The following is a 17,477-nucleotide window of genomic DNA, read 5'->3' as shown; positions in this document are numbered from 1 at the left end:
AGCCATGCCAACAAGCCTGTTGTGCGCACCTGTCCCATGTGTGCTAAGAAGGACTACCTGCTTTCTTCCACTGGAATTTTAAGGCAGACATAATAAAGTGCCTGGCTCACAGGGTTGATGAGTTTGAATGTAAGACATAATGCTCTTCATGCAAAAGCTTTACCAGCTACATAGTTCAATAAAAGATACCAACATAAGAAATCCTGGCTTCTCATATAATTAATGAACCATCACATCTACAACATTACTCTTAGACTACCATGAAGAACATGACATTCAAATACCTCAGAATCAGAGCATGCATCTGGGAAAGCTTTTTACCATCAGATTTACTGAGACTACACTGGTGAGATGTGTGGAGAGTTAACTGATGAAGTACTGTCTTTTTGAGTCTGCCATGGCCTGATGAATAACATGGAGAATGAATCATCCAGACCATTCATTTCAATGAGGCATTGACTCTAGTGCTCACATTGTTTTACTATCTTTAATTGTTGGTAATATTTAGGTTTATACGCAACCTGGATAGAGAAGATGTGGAAGAGAAGACTAACAGGGCCACAGTACCATGGTAAATTGGAAGTTGTTGCAGTAAAAAGAATACACAGACCTGCTCTACACTATGAAGTTGTCAGTATATACCAGCTTCAGGGGCCTAAAGTTTTTTTAACACCCAGCAAACAGTAGATCCCAGCTATGGCAGTAGGTCCCATGGTGTGGGCACAACTACACGGACAAAAGACAACTTTTCTTTGCTTTGAACGTGCTGTCTAGGGAGATGCTGTAACGATGTTGTCAGAAAAACCTGTTCTGACAGCAAATGCTATATCTTCAGTTATGGGCTCTGCTATGCCAGCAAAAGCTCTAAAGTACAGACAAGTCCTACATGATTTACCAAAAGTCACAGGAAGACAGTGGACAATGTGGGATATAGAACCTAGACCAGATTCAACCCTACTTCATCATGCCCATCCCAGTGTTTCCAGCTTCTAATTCAATGCCGCTGTTCAGTCAGTTCATATCACTTTGTTGTCATAAACTGTCTTCAAACTTCATCACTGAAGTAGGGTACGTATGGGTTTTCTTCTTTTTGAAGTAAAACTGATTACTCAGAAGACTTCCATTTCTAGCCCACCTTTATAAAGATGAGCACCATTTACAGTTCCCCCATGACTTCTCTATAGGCAGATAAGGAATAGAGCAGCAACTGAGACAGCAAGAAAATTGACCACACACACACACACACACACACACACACGTTTTCTATCTCTAGGAAACTTAAACTCAGATATAAACAAACCACTCCACCTTAGATGATTTTGTTTCATAGCATTAAAGGATGAGTTAACAATAACAGCCAAAAACATTGAGGCTTAGGGGTAAGAGAAAGATCAAGAATGACTCAGGGAAACTCCATCACAACTTGAAGTATCATACTATCCAGAGCAGCCTGAACTTGCTTCCCTCCACTAGCTAACAATACTTTTCCCAAGTAGTGAAATTAATTTTAAGACAACAAGTTTTCTATTCTTCTTCCCATTACAGCAACTCTATCCCACTCAGAGACACCATTAATATAATCTCAGACTCTCCTTAAGAGAGTAGCAGCACTTATTTAAAAAAAGAAAAAAAAAAAAAGGAAGATGCATACAAACACACAACTTCAAACTGAAAGAGCGAAGCCAGTTTTTCCTCAGATTCAGAAGTATATTCAAGTCAGTACTACGCCAATGTAAGACCAACACAAAGCTATCCCAGAGTACCATAACACAGCTTTTCAATACCCTTTCCTGTTTGCCCTAAATACCACTCGGAGAGGCAGCTGCATCACAACTGACATCTAAACCAGCCTATTTCTGTCCACAAGCATCTCAAAGCAGCTTCTTTTTTCTTTTTTTGAAACTCAGATAACTAAATCCAGGAAGGGTAATAATAACTTTGTTTCTAACTTCTCTCTACAGCCCTTAATGACATAAGATCACAGCGAGGACGCTTGAAGCCACTAAGCCTCATCACTCCATAGGGCACTAAGTCTGCTCCTAACATAAAGCCTTAATTACCTGAAGACCAACACCAAATGTGACAGGCAAGGAAAAATGTACTGACCAGTCTTTGGCTGTAACGAATTCTCTCTTCCTCAGGCTCCATCTCTGACTCTTCCGAAGAGAGCGAGAAAGATACTCCAGGGCTGCTGTCTTCTTCCTCTTCCTCCTTTAAAAAACGTAAGGAATAATAATGGCACACATGATAAACTCTCCTTTAAACTTCCATTCACTTAGGAATGATTCTGTAACACTATGCAATGCCATGTACAATGGGTGAGGGAATACAATGGACTAATCCTTTCACCTTAACTCTGTTACCAACTCAGCCTCAGGTGCCTAGCAATGAACCTAGAGTTCTAACTTTGATCTGACTGTTTGACAGGCTGCATGAAGTGATTTAAGTTCAGAGAAAGGCCTTCGCACTTCACATTCACCAGCATCACTGACAGTTAAGTCAGGTCTCAAGCCATGCTAGTTACACATCTATATTTAAACCTATTTGGTGGCAGCAGGGTTGCAGCCTGCTTTCCCTAGGTGATCTAAGGCTCCATTCTGAAAACCCAAGCCAGCAAAATCATGGAACAAGCTATGCCTCCAGGCAGCTAGAACTGTGGCTCCTTCCAGCTGCCCCAATTCAAAGTCTCTATTCCTGCAACACCTCCCCCCACCAAACACACAGTTGCCACTCATCAGCCGGAGCTCTCCTACAAGTGTTTCAACATCACTATGGTTGGCATGACTGATCCGATGTGGGTACACTCAAACACTCAAGATCTTGACACTTGCCATGCTGTGGCAAAATATTATAACACAAAGTGCCAAGAACATGCAACAGCCCGGCATGATTTTTGTTTTATACTGGACAGGATGAACCCTTATAGAAATTAAGGTCTGCAACAAAGTTGTATGGTTTCTGCTATCCTACATGCTTTCTGGGAAACCTCCCACTACTCAGCAAAAGAAAGTAGTTCTACCACATACAGAGGTCAAGCCACGACTGATGTCTGTTATTACTAACTCTTCTCTACCCATCATGTGCGAGGTTATATCACAAAGTGTCTAAAGCACTACTGCTTGTCAACTCCAAGACTTCCACCGCTGCTATGGCTAGCATCATTGTAAGCAGCTTAAACATGGTCCTCCAACAAAGTTTAGCACGTGTACAATCAAGCTATCAGGACACTAGTAACTTGCAACACAATGCCACAACACTTGGTAAGCTTCATTGTGCAGCTGTTGCCTCACAAGCCCATACCCCAGCAGGCTCCTCATCAGAGAAGCCAAGATCCCAACTAGCCACAGAGACTTCACACCCCACCCCTCCTCCCCAGAGGAAATCTTAGGCAAGGGCAGAGAGGAAGCTGGCCTGGTTTGCACGAGAGAGACAGACAAGTGGCAGCAGCCCTGTTGATCTGGGACCGCATTCAGGACCTCAGTCTCTAGGGACCTGTCAACCAGCACCCACTAGCAACAAGGACCTCACTTTAAATTGCATCAATTACTAAATCAGAAGGGTGAGAGAAAGCTGATGAAAGAATTTTAACCGCATCTCTGCAGAGCCCAGGAGGACCCCTCTCTCCCCACCCATCTTATGCTTGATATCTACAAGCAATAAGGGGGTGGGAAAGAAATCCCATGGGCTTGTGCTCCCAACTCAAAACACTGAGCCAGCTCTTCGCGACACACTGGGTGCCCCGTTCCACCTTCCTAAAAAGACTGTTTTGAAACCCCCCCGTAATGAATAAAAGCTATGCAACCCAGGGAGATTAAACAACCCCCCATGTACAAATCCCAGCTCATCCCTTCAGAGAAAGGCAAACAGGAGCAAAGGCGAGCCGCGGGCGCCTGGTTGGAAGCCAGAACCAAATGCCTGGTTTACAGAGTTACATAAACTTGAGAGGGGCTGAGGAGGAGGGAGACCCCGAGCATTGGCGAGGGCAGGTCACCAGGCTCCTCACGATTGGCCAAAGCAGTTGGGGGGGGGGGGAAGGGACACAAGGATACAAGGGGAAAGGAATAAAACAACATAAAATGCAATCACTCGAGCCTCTCACCAGGTCTCTTCTTTTCCTTTGTCCTCTTCTAGGGACGGGGAAAAAAAAGGCAGAAAATACAAGAGAGGGGAGGAAGGAAGAAAAAAAAAATTAGATCCCACGCGTGGCCGTCTTCGCCTCGGAGGATCCTCAGTGGCCAGGAGGAGGCAAGTCCCGGGAGCGGGGGCGGGGGGTCCGCGGTCCCAGGCACCCGTGCCGTCTCTGCCCAGGTGTGGCGGGCCTGGGCCCCCGCGGGGCAGGCGGCTCCTGGCGGGGACGTGCCCGGCCCCGGCCCCGGCCCCGCGCGGACCCCGGCCCCCGCCCGGCGCCCCCGGCTCGCCCCGCTGCCCGCTCCCGCGGGGCGCCGGGGCCCCGGGCGGGCAGGACCGGGCTGAGCCGGGCCGGGCCGCCGCCCCCCACCGCCGCCGCCGCCGCGCGCCCCGCGCCCCCGGTGCCCCCCGCCCGGTGCGGGTCCCCTCCTCACACAGGAGCAGCTGCCGCCATTTTGAACCCGTCACAGTCTCACATACACACTGACTCGGCCGCCACACTGCGCCTGCGCGGCCGCGGCCCCCTCCGGCTCCCCCGCCCGTACGGCCCACCCCACCACCCTCTCCCGACGCGCGCACTGCGCACGCGCGCCGCGCGCCCCTGCTCCGATTCGCCGAGGCGCATGCGCATTAGTTCGCAGGCGCGGGGGTCAATCCCACCGCGTCCCGCCTGCCAGAGCTGCGACGCAGGCGCACGGTGCCGCCCGGTGTTCCCACCCGCGGCCGCTTAGTGCTGCTGTGCGCATGCGCGTTGGCTGCTGGGAGGGGGGGTAGGGCTGGGTTGCAGAGTCTCAAGCGGGGTGCGGGGGCACCCTGGGGTGCTTCTGAGGGTGCGCTCGGGTGCAGAGCATGGCTCCCAAGGCGAGCCCAGCCTTGAAAGCTTTAAACTTCAATGTTTCAAAAAACACTGGGGTGCTGACAGAAGTGACAGTTTTTGCAACATCTGGCCCCTGAAAGCGCTCTACAGCTGTGACTAAACAGAAGTGCACGGCTGCAGGGTGTTTTAAAGGGGCCTGAGCCTTCTAAAATCTGGACCCTCATTGCATGAGGGTTCAGATGAACAGGTTCCAGCACAGAGTAGCTTCAGTAGCGTCTGTCTGCACCACAGGAAAATCAGGTCCTGCTTTGAACCCGTCTGTGAACTGGGGCAGTGTTAGAAGGGTGCTGTGCCTGGTCAAGCCTCCAGGCATCCCAACCTGTGCCCTGCCCCCCCTACGCAGGGTAACTGGCTGCTTTGGGATGCAGTCAGGACTGTACTGCACCTGGCCACCCATCTGCTCCCATGCCTTCCCCCACCCCGCCATGAGCCTGGGACCCCTGAGCATTGCTCCTATGCTCACACCTGTGCACCCCCAACCAAGGCACCACCACATGAATTTTGGTACAGCATAATCATGTTCTTTAGTAAACTCCATCAATCTTATTTAAATCTTTTTTTGGTGAGAGGGCAGGCAGAAATTGCAATTCTGGGCATTGACATCTTTTTTGGTGTCCAGCCAATCTGTGCCTTCCTCCCCCTCTAGGGGAATCCTTGGGGAACTCTAGGCACTAACCCCTGGAAAAGTTGCTGGTCTGGGTACTCTACCAACCCCTGGTGGCATTTTGGCAGCACTGCAAGCCTTAAAGGTGACTTCTACTTAGAACAGTGGTGCCAACTTCCCACCCACCGGCCAGATCCAGCCTGCCTGTCAAGCTGTCATCTGGCCTACAGGGCTTCCCATAGGTCTGAAAATGTGGAGCAATGGCAACGTTAATTCCCACTCCCCTTCTGCTATATTTCTGGAGTTGTGGGGTGGATACCATGCCCCTGCACACTAGATTGTGCCAGTAGGTGGTCAGCCCAGCACATGGGATTAGGCTGGTGGATGGGCATATCTGGCATTTGGGGTTGGGACCAATCTGTAGTGTGGACTCATTATGGTGCACTGAGTTGCACCTGCATGTTGACCCCCTTTGCCAGCCCCACAACCTCTCACAGACCTACCCTATGACACTCTTCCATCCCACAGTGCCAGGTACCACTGACTTAGGACCCCTTGCAATGTATGTGTGGACAGCTTCAGCCAGGGACATGTGTGAAATCGCGACATTCTTGGAACAGTTCAAGTGTTATATCTATCTACTGTGTTACCTCCCTTCACCCAGAAGCACCACACAGCCCTGGGGTGCACACAATGTTATTCTGGCTGCACTGGACAGGCGTGGGGCATCCACAGCACCAACCCAGATGCTCTGCAGCAATCCATGTGGTATCACTTCCATCTGAGATCAGACCACAGAAACCTGGTGCCTCGCATAGTATCATCCATTAGACCCCCCCCATGCAAAGAGCCCTGGGGGCACTCAAAGTGTTGGCCTCACATGCCGCATTGGATTCACTCATGGTTCCAAATCTGCCAAGGAGCCATATACAGGTTTCCCTCACTTTAGGCTGTACACACGTTCCTGGAAAACAGTGCATAACTCGAATTCACATAAAGGGAACCCGCTTTACAATGTAACAAATAGGGATATGTTCCAAGACCATGACTGTACTGACCCCCCAGACCCATTTCTACCACTTATACAAGACAATTTTGGTACTCACCAACAGCAGACAGTACACACAAGCACAGCACCATCATAATGGGGATGGCAACTACAGAAACGTGTCTCAGGCAACAAGCGAAGAGCATAGGTTCACACAGGAGACTTTATTTTGGTGTGTATCACTCTCACAATGCACCGCACAAGGCAGCTGACTGTGGGCTTCCACTACACTGATTGCATAAGAGTCAATTTACCTCATATATAATGAATTTTGTGTATAAAAAGGGTCATCACATAAGAGCGAATTCACACATACAGAACCCGCATAAAGTGAGGGAAACCTGTATACGCACACAGGAACATGCTTAAGGATCCTTTTCTCACAGAGTAAAGCAAATCAAGAACCTAAGCCCTGGGTCCTGCCCCATGGCTTGGCAGTGCCACCTCAGCTTTTAGGGGCTCATATCCCACCTATGCTGGCTATCCAGACCTGACCCTTCCCTTACCCTCCAAGTCCCAGTGTGAACACTTCTCCTTCCTGCTCTCTAAGGCCTTGTCTACATGGCAAAGGTCTGCTGGTAAAGTTACATCAGCCACAGTTGGGAAGACATCACATAGCAAAGCTGATGTGCCTCTGTGGCATCTCTGAATGCAGATGCAGCTCTGCTAGCAGAAGAAGGTATCTACTATTTCTACTGTCGTCAGGGGGCTAGTGAAACTGGTGGCAGGCAATTTTCTGCTGCCAGCAGAGGTATGTCTATACCAGGGAGCTTTGCTCACATTGAAGTTAAGGCAGCTGTATCCTCCAAGTGATCTAACCCTTGCCCCTGTTATAAAGTTCTGCTGGTAGAACTATGTTGGATGAAGATGTGAGGAGATCACACCCCTTACCCTTTGTAACTTTCAGTTTATTGCATCATAACTCCCTACATAGTCAAATCCTAAAGGTGATAGCAGGATTTTTAAATGCCTAAGTATTATCTGGTCTTCAATGAAGTATTAAGTATTATCTGTTCTTTGTCACTCCCCACCTTCCCCTGCCCCCCTGCTCCTACTTGGTCCAGCCCCCCAGGGAGCCACGCAAATGGTCCTGCCCAGCATGTGGCATAGTGAGGGTCTAGGGAAGGGGGGGGAGGGGGGGCACTTACCTGCCCCCTTTTCCAGTGGGACAGGGGCCCCCAGCTGTCGAGAGTGGTGCAGTGCCAGCGGTGGGCACGCTGTGTATGCGCAGGTTTTAAAAGGGCCTGCCAATGGCAGAAGCTTCAGTGTAGGTCCAGTGCTGGAACAAGACACACAGGCAGAAGCCTGTTGCACCCCCATTGAGCCCAGCACACACCCGGTGGACCCCGACCCAGACCCCCAGCGCACCTGGGAGGTAGGTGGGGTCTGCAGTGGGTGGGTGCTGGGCCTCTGTGGGAGGCAGGTGAGTGGAGCCAAGGAGGGTCATGCCCTCACCTGGCTACTACTTGGCCCAGCCACCCAGGGAGCCACGCAACCAGAATGCGCAAACAAGTGCACTCTGGGCCTGGCATGCGAGTTAGTATGGGAGTCAGCACAGGAGGGTGAGCAGGAAGGGCACAAGGCTCTTGGCAGTGAGCCTTAAGAGAGGGGGTGGCACAACAGTAGCCTGGACTGTTACCTGCATGATGGAGGTGACGTGCTGCCCCCTGAAGATCCCCCCCCGCTCCCCCAGCACCACTGAGGCCTCTATCCAGACAGAACCCATGGCTCCAGCTTCCACTCAGACAGAGCCCCTGGCTCTCAGCTGTGGGGGCTGCCTGGCATGTATGCAGGTACCTGGGATCAGAAGCAAGGGTGCCTCCCCTTGTGGGGTATGCTCCACATCAGAGTTTTGGGAGTGCCGGACAGGGGAGCTCCAGGCTGCGGTGCAGAGGCTGCATGCCATCAGGGTTGGTGAAGAGGAGATTGATGCCTACCACCAGGCTCTTTGCCCAAAGAATGAGGAGGGAGAAGCAAGGAAGGCTAGTAGGACAAGGGTGCACAAGAGGAGTCCCCAGGAAGGCCAGCTAGGGGTCATTTGGACAAAGGTAATTTCCAGCCCCAAGGCACCCTGTGCCAGGGTCACCACCCTCCTGGAATGTCAAAACGGATATAAACCCTTCGCAGCACCAGTAGAGCCAACTGAGCCACCAACTCCATCACTAGAGGAAGAAAGGCAACTTGTAACCACTCCAAGGAAGAAATGCAGGGTGATCATTGTGGGCATCTCCCTCTTGAAGAGGACAGAGGGAGCAATCTACCACCCCGATACCTTGGCCTGTGAAGTCTGCTGCTTCCCAGGTTCCCATATCCGGGATGCAGCTGAGAGGATCCCGAAACTTGTCCAGCCCTCTAATCGCTACCCCATGCTCCTCATCCATATGGGCACAAATTACATGACTTGGAGAAATCTCAGCCGGGTTATGAGTGACTACAGGGGTCGGGGCGGGGCTCAAGGGGTTGGGGGTGCAGGTAGTTTTTTCCTCAATCCTCCCAGTTTCGGGTCATGGACACAGGAGGGTGAGATGAATTGATGAAGTCAATGGAAGACAGTGGTGCTGGTGCCATTGTGGCGGCTTCCGCTTCTTTGACCATAGCCTGCACTATAGAGTTGGAGGCATCAGACTATTGGGAAGGGACAGCCTCCACCTCACTCCGATGGGGAAGAAGCTCTTCTCGACCAGAATGACTGACCTACTCGACAGGTCTTTAAACTAAGCTCACCAGGAGATGGGTGGGCAACCACCAGTGCAAGCCCACCAAGCAACAATCACAGAATCAGTAAGTCATGCAACACAAGGGACATAAGTGAATTCCCAATGGAATTCACTCATACCCCAGCCCAGGGACAGGACTCTTCTAGGAGTGCTGGGAAGCCTAGGACCTCCAATGGCAGGCTTACTTGCCTGTACACAAATTCCAGGAGCCTGGGGAACAAACAGGAGGAACTGGCTCTCCTCCTAAATAAAAATCAATATGGTCTCATAGGAATAACGGAAACCTGGTGGGACTCCACCTATGACTGGACCACAAGCATAGGCTATATCTTGTACAGGAGGGATCGTGTTGCTCTCTATGTGAAGGAGCAGTATACTTCCCTACAAGTGGAGTTTGGCACCCACAAAGGGTGACTCGAGACCCTTTGGGTCAGATTACGGGGGGAATGTGGTGAAGGGGATACATTGGTTGGAGTCTACTACAGACCTCCTAACCAAAAAGAAGATCTTGACCATACATTGGCAAGGAACTGGCAGAGGCTGCTCGCTCTTGGTGCATGCTCTCTGGTAGTCATGGGTGACTTCAACTACCCTGACATCTCATGGGAGGAGCACTCTGTCAAATCTAATTGGTCACATAGCTTTCTCACCTTCATTGAGAAACTCTACTTGTCTCAAGAAGTCTATGGGCCAACAAGAGGTAAGGCGCTCCTGGATCTGGTAGTGGCCAAAGGGGATGATCTAGTGAGCGATCTGAGAATCGAAAGGAAGCTGGGAGACAGTGATCATAAGTTGATCACTTTCTCTATCCATTGCACAGCTGGCAAATCAGTCAGCCAGCAATGCAGAAATCCTTGATTTTAGGAAAGCCAGCTTTCATAAACTCAGGAGGCTGATTGCCAAAGCCCTGAGAAACCAGGATCTAAAAGAGGGGAGTTCATGAGGAGTGGTTGCTCCTTAAGGATGCAATCCTTGAAGCACAAGGGAAGTCCATCCCAGCCCTTAGGAAAGGTAGCAAAAGGGCTGGGTGACCCCCATGGCTAAATAAGGGACTTATGGGCCTCCTGTATCTGAAAAGAGAAGCCTACAAGTGTTGGAAGTCAGGTAACATCACCAAGGAGGATTATTCAGCACTGGCCCACACCTGTAGGGAGCAAACTAGGAAAGCCAAGGCCAAAACTGAACTCAAATTGTCTACGGGAATCAAGAACAACAAAAAGTCCTTTTTCAGATTCGTGGGTAATCGGAAGAAAAGCAAGGGCATCAGTGAACCCTTGCTAAACCAAATGGGGCAGGAGACAACCGACACCCAGGAAAAAACTAATCTCCTTAATGATTAGTTTGCATCGGTCTTCCACCAGCCCAAGAGGATTACCCTGCCAAACAAGAAGTAGCATTGTCAGGATATGGGAGAACACTTGCCCATCATTGGCAAAGATCTCATGAGGGGACACCTTGAGAGGCTGGACATCCACAAATCAGCTGGCCCAGATGGATTGCACCCCAGAGTGCTGAAAGAACTGGCTGACATCATAGCTCAGCCAATAGTGAGGATATTTGAGAACTCGTGGTATTTGGGTGAGGTTCTTGGGGATTGGAAGAGGGCCAATGTGGTACCTATCTTCAAGAAAGGGAGGAAGGAAGATCCAGGGAATGACAGGCCAATCAGTTTGACCTCAATCCGTGGAAAGATATTGGAAAGAATCATCAAAGAAACCATCAACAACAAGCTAATGGAATGCAACATTCTGATAGATAGCCAACATGGCTTCATTGCAGGTAGGTCCTGCCTGACCAACCTCATTTCCTTCTATGACCAGGTGACACATCACCTGGACAAAGAAGAGGTTGATATAATCTATTTGGACTTCAAAAAAGCCTTTGACTTGGTCTCCCATGAAGTCCTCATGGTTAAAATGGGGAATTGTGGCCTCGACAACCTTATGGTCTGATGGCTGGGGAACTGGCTTCGTGGTTGGACCCAGAGATTGATAGTCGATGGAATCATGTCAACATGGTGCTTGGTGACCAGTGGCATCCCCCAGGGCTCTGTACTTGAACTAGTATTCTTTAACATATTTATAAACAATTTGGATTCAGGTATCAGAAGTGGACTGGCTAAATTCGCTGATGACACCAAGCTATGAGGAAATGTGGTCACACTAGAGGATAAGCTGGTGATTCAGGTCAACCTGGACAGGCTCACAAGGTGGGTGAATCAAAACCTGATGGCATTCAACACTGAGAAATGCAAGGTGCTCCACCTCGGGAAAAAGAATCCACATCATACCTATAGGCTTGGCAATGCTACACTGAGACTTGGGGGTCATGATTGACCACAAGATGAACGTGAGTCACGAATGTGATGCAGCAGCCAGCAAAGCAAACAAAACCCTGGCTTGCATCTATTGATGTATCTCAAGCAAGACCCAGGATGTCATCCTCCCATTGTACTCAGCCTTGGTGAGACTGCAGCTGGAGTACTGCATCCAATTCTGGGCTCCGCACTTTAGGAAGGATGTGGAGAAGCTTGAGAGAGTCCAGAGAAAAGTCACATGCATGATCAGAGGACAAGACACCAGGTCTTATGAGGAGAGGCTGAGAGCCATGGGACTCTTCAACCTGGAAAAGCCTAGGCTCAGGGGGGACTTGGTGGCAGCCTATAAATATATAAAGGGTGCACACCAGGAACTGGGAGAACATCTGTTAACCAGGGCACCCCAAGGGAAGACAAGGTCTAACAGTCACAAACTCTGGAAAGACCATTTTAGGTTGGACATAAGAAAAATCTTCTTTACCATCTGAGTCCCCAGAGTCTGGAATAGACTCCCCCAGAAGTGGTGCAAGTACCTACTCTGGACACCTTTAAGACACACTTGGATGCCTATCTTGCTGGGATCATTTGAACCCAGCTGACCTCCTGCCCCTTGGGCAGGGGGCTGGACCTGATGATCTTGCGAGGTCCCTTCTAGCCCTAATGTCTAAGAAATCTATGAACCTCTCTTGCTCCCTGTCCTACCTGACAGTGTACCCTATGGTCACTATCACCTCCTCCTAGCTGCTCAGGTTTCCTGAAAGGAGGCAGAGGAAGGATGGGACTGGGTAGTTACAAGATGATGATAATAATGAATGACCAAGGAGGGAGTGGGAGTTCAGTGCACTTAAAGATCTTAGGCTGTGATGTCTGTGCTACATAACTCAGTTGCTCAGGGGTGTGATGTGGTAGATGTAGGATGAACTCTGACCAGCATATCCATACCGGTAGAAACCCCTAGTGTAGATGCAATATTATAGCAACCACATGGCACTGCAATGGGGACAGTTTGTTTCTTGTGGGGGAGATGATTTGACTGCATGGGTACAAAGTACAACTTTGTTGATATAGCTGTCTACACTGGGAGCACTTTGTATAGGACAGAATCATAGAAAAATAAGGCTGAAGGGATGGATGTTGGGGGCTTCATCTAGTTTAACTACCCCGTCTAAACCATTTCACCCAAATATTTGTCTAATCTGCGCTTACAAATTTCTGAGGATAGAAGTTCTGCAGCCTCTAGATAATCTGTTCATATGTGTAACCATGCTCATAATGAGAAAGGTCTTCTATCAACCTAAATTTCCCTTCTTGTAATATAAGACCATTACTTCTTGTCCTGTCCCCTACAACTACAGACAATAATCCATCACTATCTTTATAACCATGGGTGTCTGGTGCCTCTTGAGTCAGGGGGCCATGTGCCCCCCCTGACATTGGTCAGCAACTGGGTGGGGGAGCCCCCGGTGGCAGATCCAGCTGACTGGGGGAGTGGGGCATGGAAATCTTCTGGCAGTTGATCCTGGTGACCGGGGGGTGGCCAATCTCACTCACCATAAAAGCGGCTGTGCCGCTTCCAGAACTTCCGTGGCCACTTCTGAAAGTGGTGCAGCCACTTTTTGCTGGCGGTCCCACTCCCAGGCCAGTGCTTGCAGGGGGAGCACTGATGCTCCCGCCTGCCCCCTTGCCTGCCAACTAAACAGGGAGCACGGCCTGATAGGGGGTGCACTGGCGTTCTCAGGGGGTGCACATACACCCCCATGCACTCCCTACGTGTCACCCCTGTTTATAACCCCCCTTCAGGTATTTGAAGACTGTTGTCAAATTCTCCCTTAGATACCTCTTCTTCACACTAAATAATCCAACATCTTCCAGTTTTTTCTCATAAATCATGTTTCTTAAATCTCTAATAATTTTTGTTCCTCTGCTTGACTATTTCCAATTCTTCTACATCTTCCTTGAAATGTGGAGTCTAAAATAGGACACAGTATTTCAGATGAGGCCCCACTAATGCTGAATAGCCTGGTAGAATCACTTCCCTTGACTTGCAGCTGTCACTCCTGTTAATGCAACCCAGTATGCCATTGGCTTCTTGCAGCAATAACATGCTGTTGGCCCACCTGGCTGGGAAAGAGAGGTCACACAGTCTGGTCAGGCTCTGCGCTGACGAAGCAGGGGCTGCTGGCTGCCTGCTTCCCCCTGGGCTCAGGAGCAGTGCCTTGGGCAGCCTCGCTCCCATCAGAGTAAATCCTTGGCTTCTGCAGATGACAGGAGTGAAGGAAAAATTAAAGGGGCAGGGGAGGGGAGTGCTATCACACTACCATCCCCCCTAGATCTGCCCCTGCCTCCAAGTCATTTTCTGCAGTACTGGAGCCAAGCTAGTCACTTCCCCATTCGTATGTGCATTTGATCATTCCGCCTTATGTGTGAAACTGCACTTGTCCTTACTGAATTTAATTCAATTAATTTTCCTGGTTTTTTCCAGTTCTCATTTTCCCAGTTTATCAAGGTTGTTTCGAATCCTAATCCTATCCTTTAGAGCGTCTGCAATTCCACCCAGCTTGGGTTCATTTGCAAATTTGCTAGCCATGCACTCAATCCTACCCTCCAAATTATTAACAAAGATATTGAACAGCAGGAGAATGTCTTAATCACTGAAGTGCTTCTAATGTAGACATGGCCTTATTTTAATAATGGTGCTCCCCTGCCCCCTTTTTTGGCAACATAAGCTAAATAAAGAAAAAAAACTACTGTTTTTCAAGAGTGTCCACAGGGAGAATTATATGTGCACAACTATGCTGGTATAGTTATACTGGTATAGCAATACTAGGTGATTTCCCCCTCTGCTTGTATCCTAACACCTTTACTTGTTACCCTGAAGAAGATAGTTAAGGTCATGCCCCTAACTAGGGTGGCAGCTAACTGAAGTATCCTACTCTAAGCTAGGGGTAACCTCAACTAGCTGCAACATTTTACTCCCAGTTAGGGTAGACTTTGACTTAGTTAAAATATCATATTTCCACCTAGGTTTGACCCCTACTAGCTGCAGTGTCATATTCCTACCACAGTGCCTTGCCACCCCATATATTTTTACATCAAAATTACTATCTAGACATAAGTAAATACCCTGCTTTTGCAATGAAAGCCCTAATCTGCACACAGAGGTTGCACTAGTTTAAATTAAGAATTTATTTATATGCAAAGTTTTACTGGTTTAATTTAGGATGTAATTTTAAACTAATTCACATAAACTGGCAAAAGGCCATGGTCTTACTTTTAGCCTAGGTCCACAGAGATACTCCACTGCACAAAGATACCACACTTTGTGTATGCATGGTCATATGTTCATTGATATGGAAAGAGCCTCAATCGCTGCTTTTTGAGAAACCCCAATCCTGCTTTACTATTTGCAGTTTTGACCTGTGTGAGCTGGTGGAACTGAGCTTGTAGGACCTGCTGAGCAGGATCAAACCAAAGGTCTGACTCACCCCACCTTGAGTGACATGTGCTTAATACCTGTTAAAATCAGCGCCCGCCCCCCTGCCTGCCCTACACACCACTTAGAAACATCAATATTATGTTTTTCTACCACAGATTTTATCCTAGTTTAAAATGATTTTGTGGTTTATCTAAACACTCATTTGCACTGTTTGAGCTAAACCACTGCAAAATTCCAGTGTGGACACAATTTGCAGGTAAGAGAGGCTTATTTTAGTTTATCTTGAACCAGCTCCTAGTTAGCTTAAGCTAAACTGAAACAATCTTGGTTCAAAGTAGTAAGTCATTTACCTGCAGGTGCTTTATTTTAACTATATCAGTCTAGTATAGGCTATACAAGACCCCACACCATCCACATTTATGGTACAAGTGCTTTACCAGTACAGAAATATTAGTACTCTGTACCAGCAAAAGCTCTTAGAATGGATACAAGTAAATTAGCAAAGTGGTACTTAGTACTTCTTTATGCCTTGGATAGAATTGTAGACCTCTGCCACACATTATATGATGCAATTAACTGTTTAATTGCACAATACATTTACACCAGGCACATGTACAAAGTAATTATTACACCATAAAAATGTCTATCCAGCTATAAAAAGAGCCAACCAGTTATAGAGTTAGTGCTTGAAAATGTGTAACAACTCTATAGTTGGTTTCCATCCAGCCAGCTTTAATTTGAACATGTGGCAGGGCCCTTAGCATCATAGACAAGTAGGGCTTGAAGGGACTTCAGAAGGTCATTTTGTTCAATCCCTGCCCAAGGCAGGCTTATCACTGATTATACTGCCCAAGTTAAGTATTTGTATTACTTGCTGGTAAAGCACTTGCACCATCAATGTGCAAGCTCAAACAGAGCAACTTAATGTGGGCAGGCTCTATGGATAACTAACAGATCAGGCTCCACATAAACACATTGGTGCAGGAGAAGGCTCCCCCTGCCCCATGCCCAGCCTCTCCTTTAGCCCAGCAGTTAGAGCACTCATCCAGGATGTGGGAGACTTGTGCCCAATTCCACCCTGCACTGGAGAGCATCCAAGCCCACATCACCTGTCTTCCAGATTGATGTCCTAAGCACTAGGCTAGGAAGCCATGCCAACTCTGTCTTCCTATTGCTCAGTGAGCCCTTAATTGTTCCATGCAAAGCACCACAAGTTTGGGGACAGGGAGGGGGAGAGCATGTTCTTTTCCCTCTCCAGGCTGGAATAGCGGGGTAGTAAAGAGCAATTTCTCAGGGGAGGTTTGAACCCTTGGCAGCCTAAGGAGGGCATGGAACCTGGGTCTTCCATACCTGGGTGTGTGCACTAACCACCAGGCAAGGGCTATCCAGCTGGTAGCCCATGGACCACATACAGCCCCTGAGGGGTTAACCCATGGGTGTTGGTCTCCCCATCTAGGTGCCACCCTCCCTGTTGCTCCTGCTGCTGTCACTGGGGTCTTATGGCACCCCCTCCATCCTCCAGCTTCCTCTGCCTGCCCCTGTCCCTGGGTTGGGGTAATGTGCTGTGGCCAGGCCCACAGGGCTCAGGGAACCTGCACCTGGGAGGATTTGGGACTAGCCAGGGACCCTGTATGGCATGGTTTGCACTGGCACAACCCAGTGCAGTAGGGGGTAACCTAGTATTGGAGGATGGGGGGTGCCCATGCAGCGTGGCGTGCAGCTTGGGAGGTACATGGCCCACGTGCTGTGTGGCTGGGGGTTCTGCAGTCCCTGGCCACTCAGAAGTGAGACAGCAGGAGGATAAAAGGGGGACTAGATATTGCCTTATCAACTCCATCTCACTTCAAAAAGCAGGACTAAACCCTTCCCTTTCCTTTGTTGTTGCAACAAAGTGGGTAGGTCCCTAGCTCCAGGAGATGGCTCAGGACTCTCAGCCCCAAGTGTGCCCCCTGCAGCTAAATAAGGGGCCTAAGGAGAAGTTTTCAGATTTCAATCCACCCCTGTCCTCTGCCTTCCCTGTTGGCTACCACACGCATCCAGCTCAGTGTATCTGTTGCAGGGAATCCAGCATGGAGGTGCCTAACAGTCCCATGCCTTGCAAAGGGAGGGCTGCAAATCCAGGCTGGGGCCAGGTGCCTAAGAAGTTGGACATTGCAGGATCAACCAGCATAGCAGCTCCTTCCCCACACCTCCAACTATCCACCCTCTCCTCCTGTGCCATGCTTGTCCTTAAAGTGCTCAGAGCTTTCATTACAAAATGGCAAATAAAGAGTCTACTATCTGTCAGAATGCAAAGAAAAGAGTCTTGACTGTTGTGTAATGAATGCAGCCACTCCTGCAGGATTTAGCA

General features: G+C 49.0%; 1 protein-coding gene across 4 annotated transcripts in view; it reads right to left on the bottom strand.

The window, feature by feature from the left end:
* The window catches only part of KDM2A (lysine demethylase 2A), a 79,189-nt gene extending 74,526 nt beyond the window's left edge, over positions 1-4,663 (bottom strand). Inside the window, exons 1-3 of one of the 4 annotated variants that reach the window (XM_059722456.1) lie at positions 4,609-4,663; positions 4,100-4,127; positions 2,107-2,211 (exon numbers count right to left, since the gene is read on the bottom strand). In XM_059722456.1, coding sequence (XP_059578439.1) covers positions 2,107-2,148 — 42 coding nt within the window. In that variant the 5' untranslated portion in view covers positions 2,149-2,211; positions 4,100-4,127; positions 4,609-4,663. Of the gene's footprint in view, positions 1-2,106; positions 2,212-4,099; positions 4,128-4,562 lie in introns of all 4 variants that reach the window. The other 3 variants (XM_059722455.1, XM_006260090.4, XM_059722457.1) reach the window with 3 other exon arrangements.
* Between the last annotated feature and the right edge of the window lie 12,814 nt (positions 4,664-17,477).

The sequence above is a fragment of the Alligator mississippiensis genome, chromosome 2, assembly GCF_030867095.1.
Source record: "Alligator mississippiensis isolate rAllMis1 chromosome 2, rAllMis1, whole genome shotgun sequence".
Lineage (NCBI taxonomy): Eukaryota > Metazoa > Chordata > Crocodylia > Alligatoridae > Alligator > Alligator mississippiensis.
The sequence above is the reverse complement of the archived record's forward strand: the minus strand, read 5'-3'. Positions and strand labels throughout refer to the sequence as shown.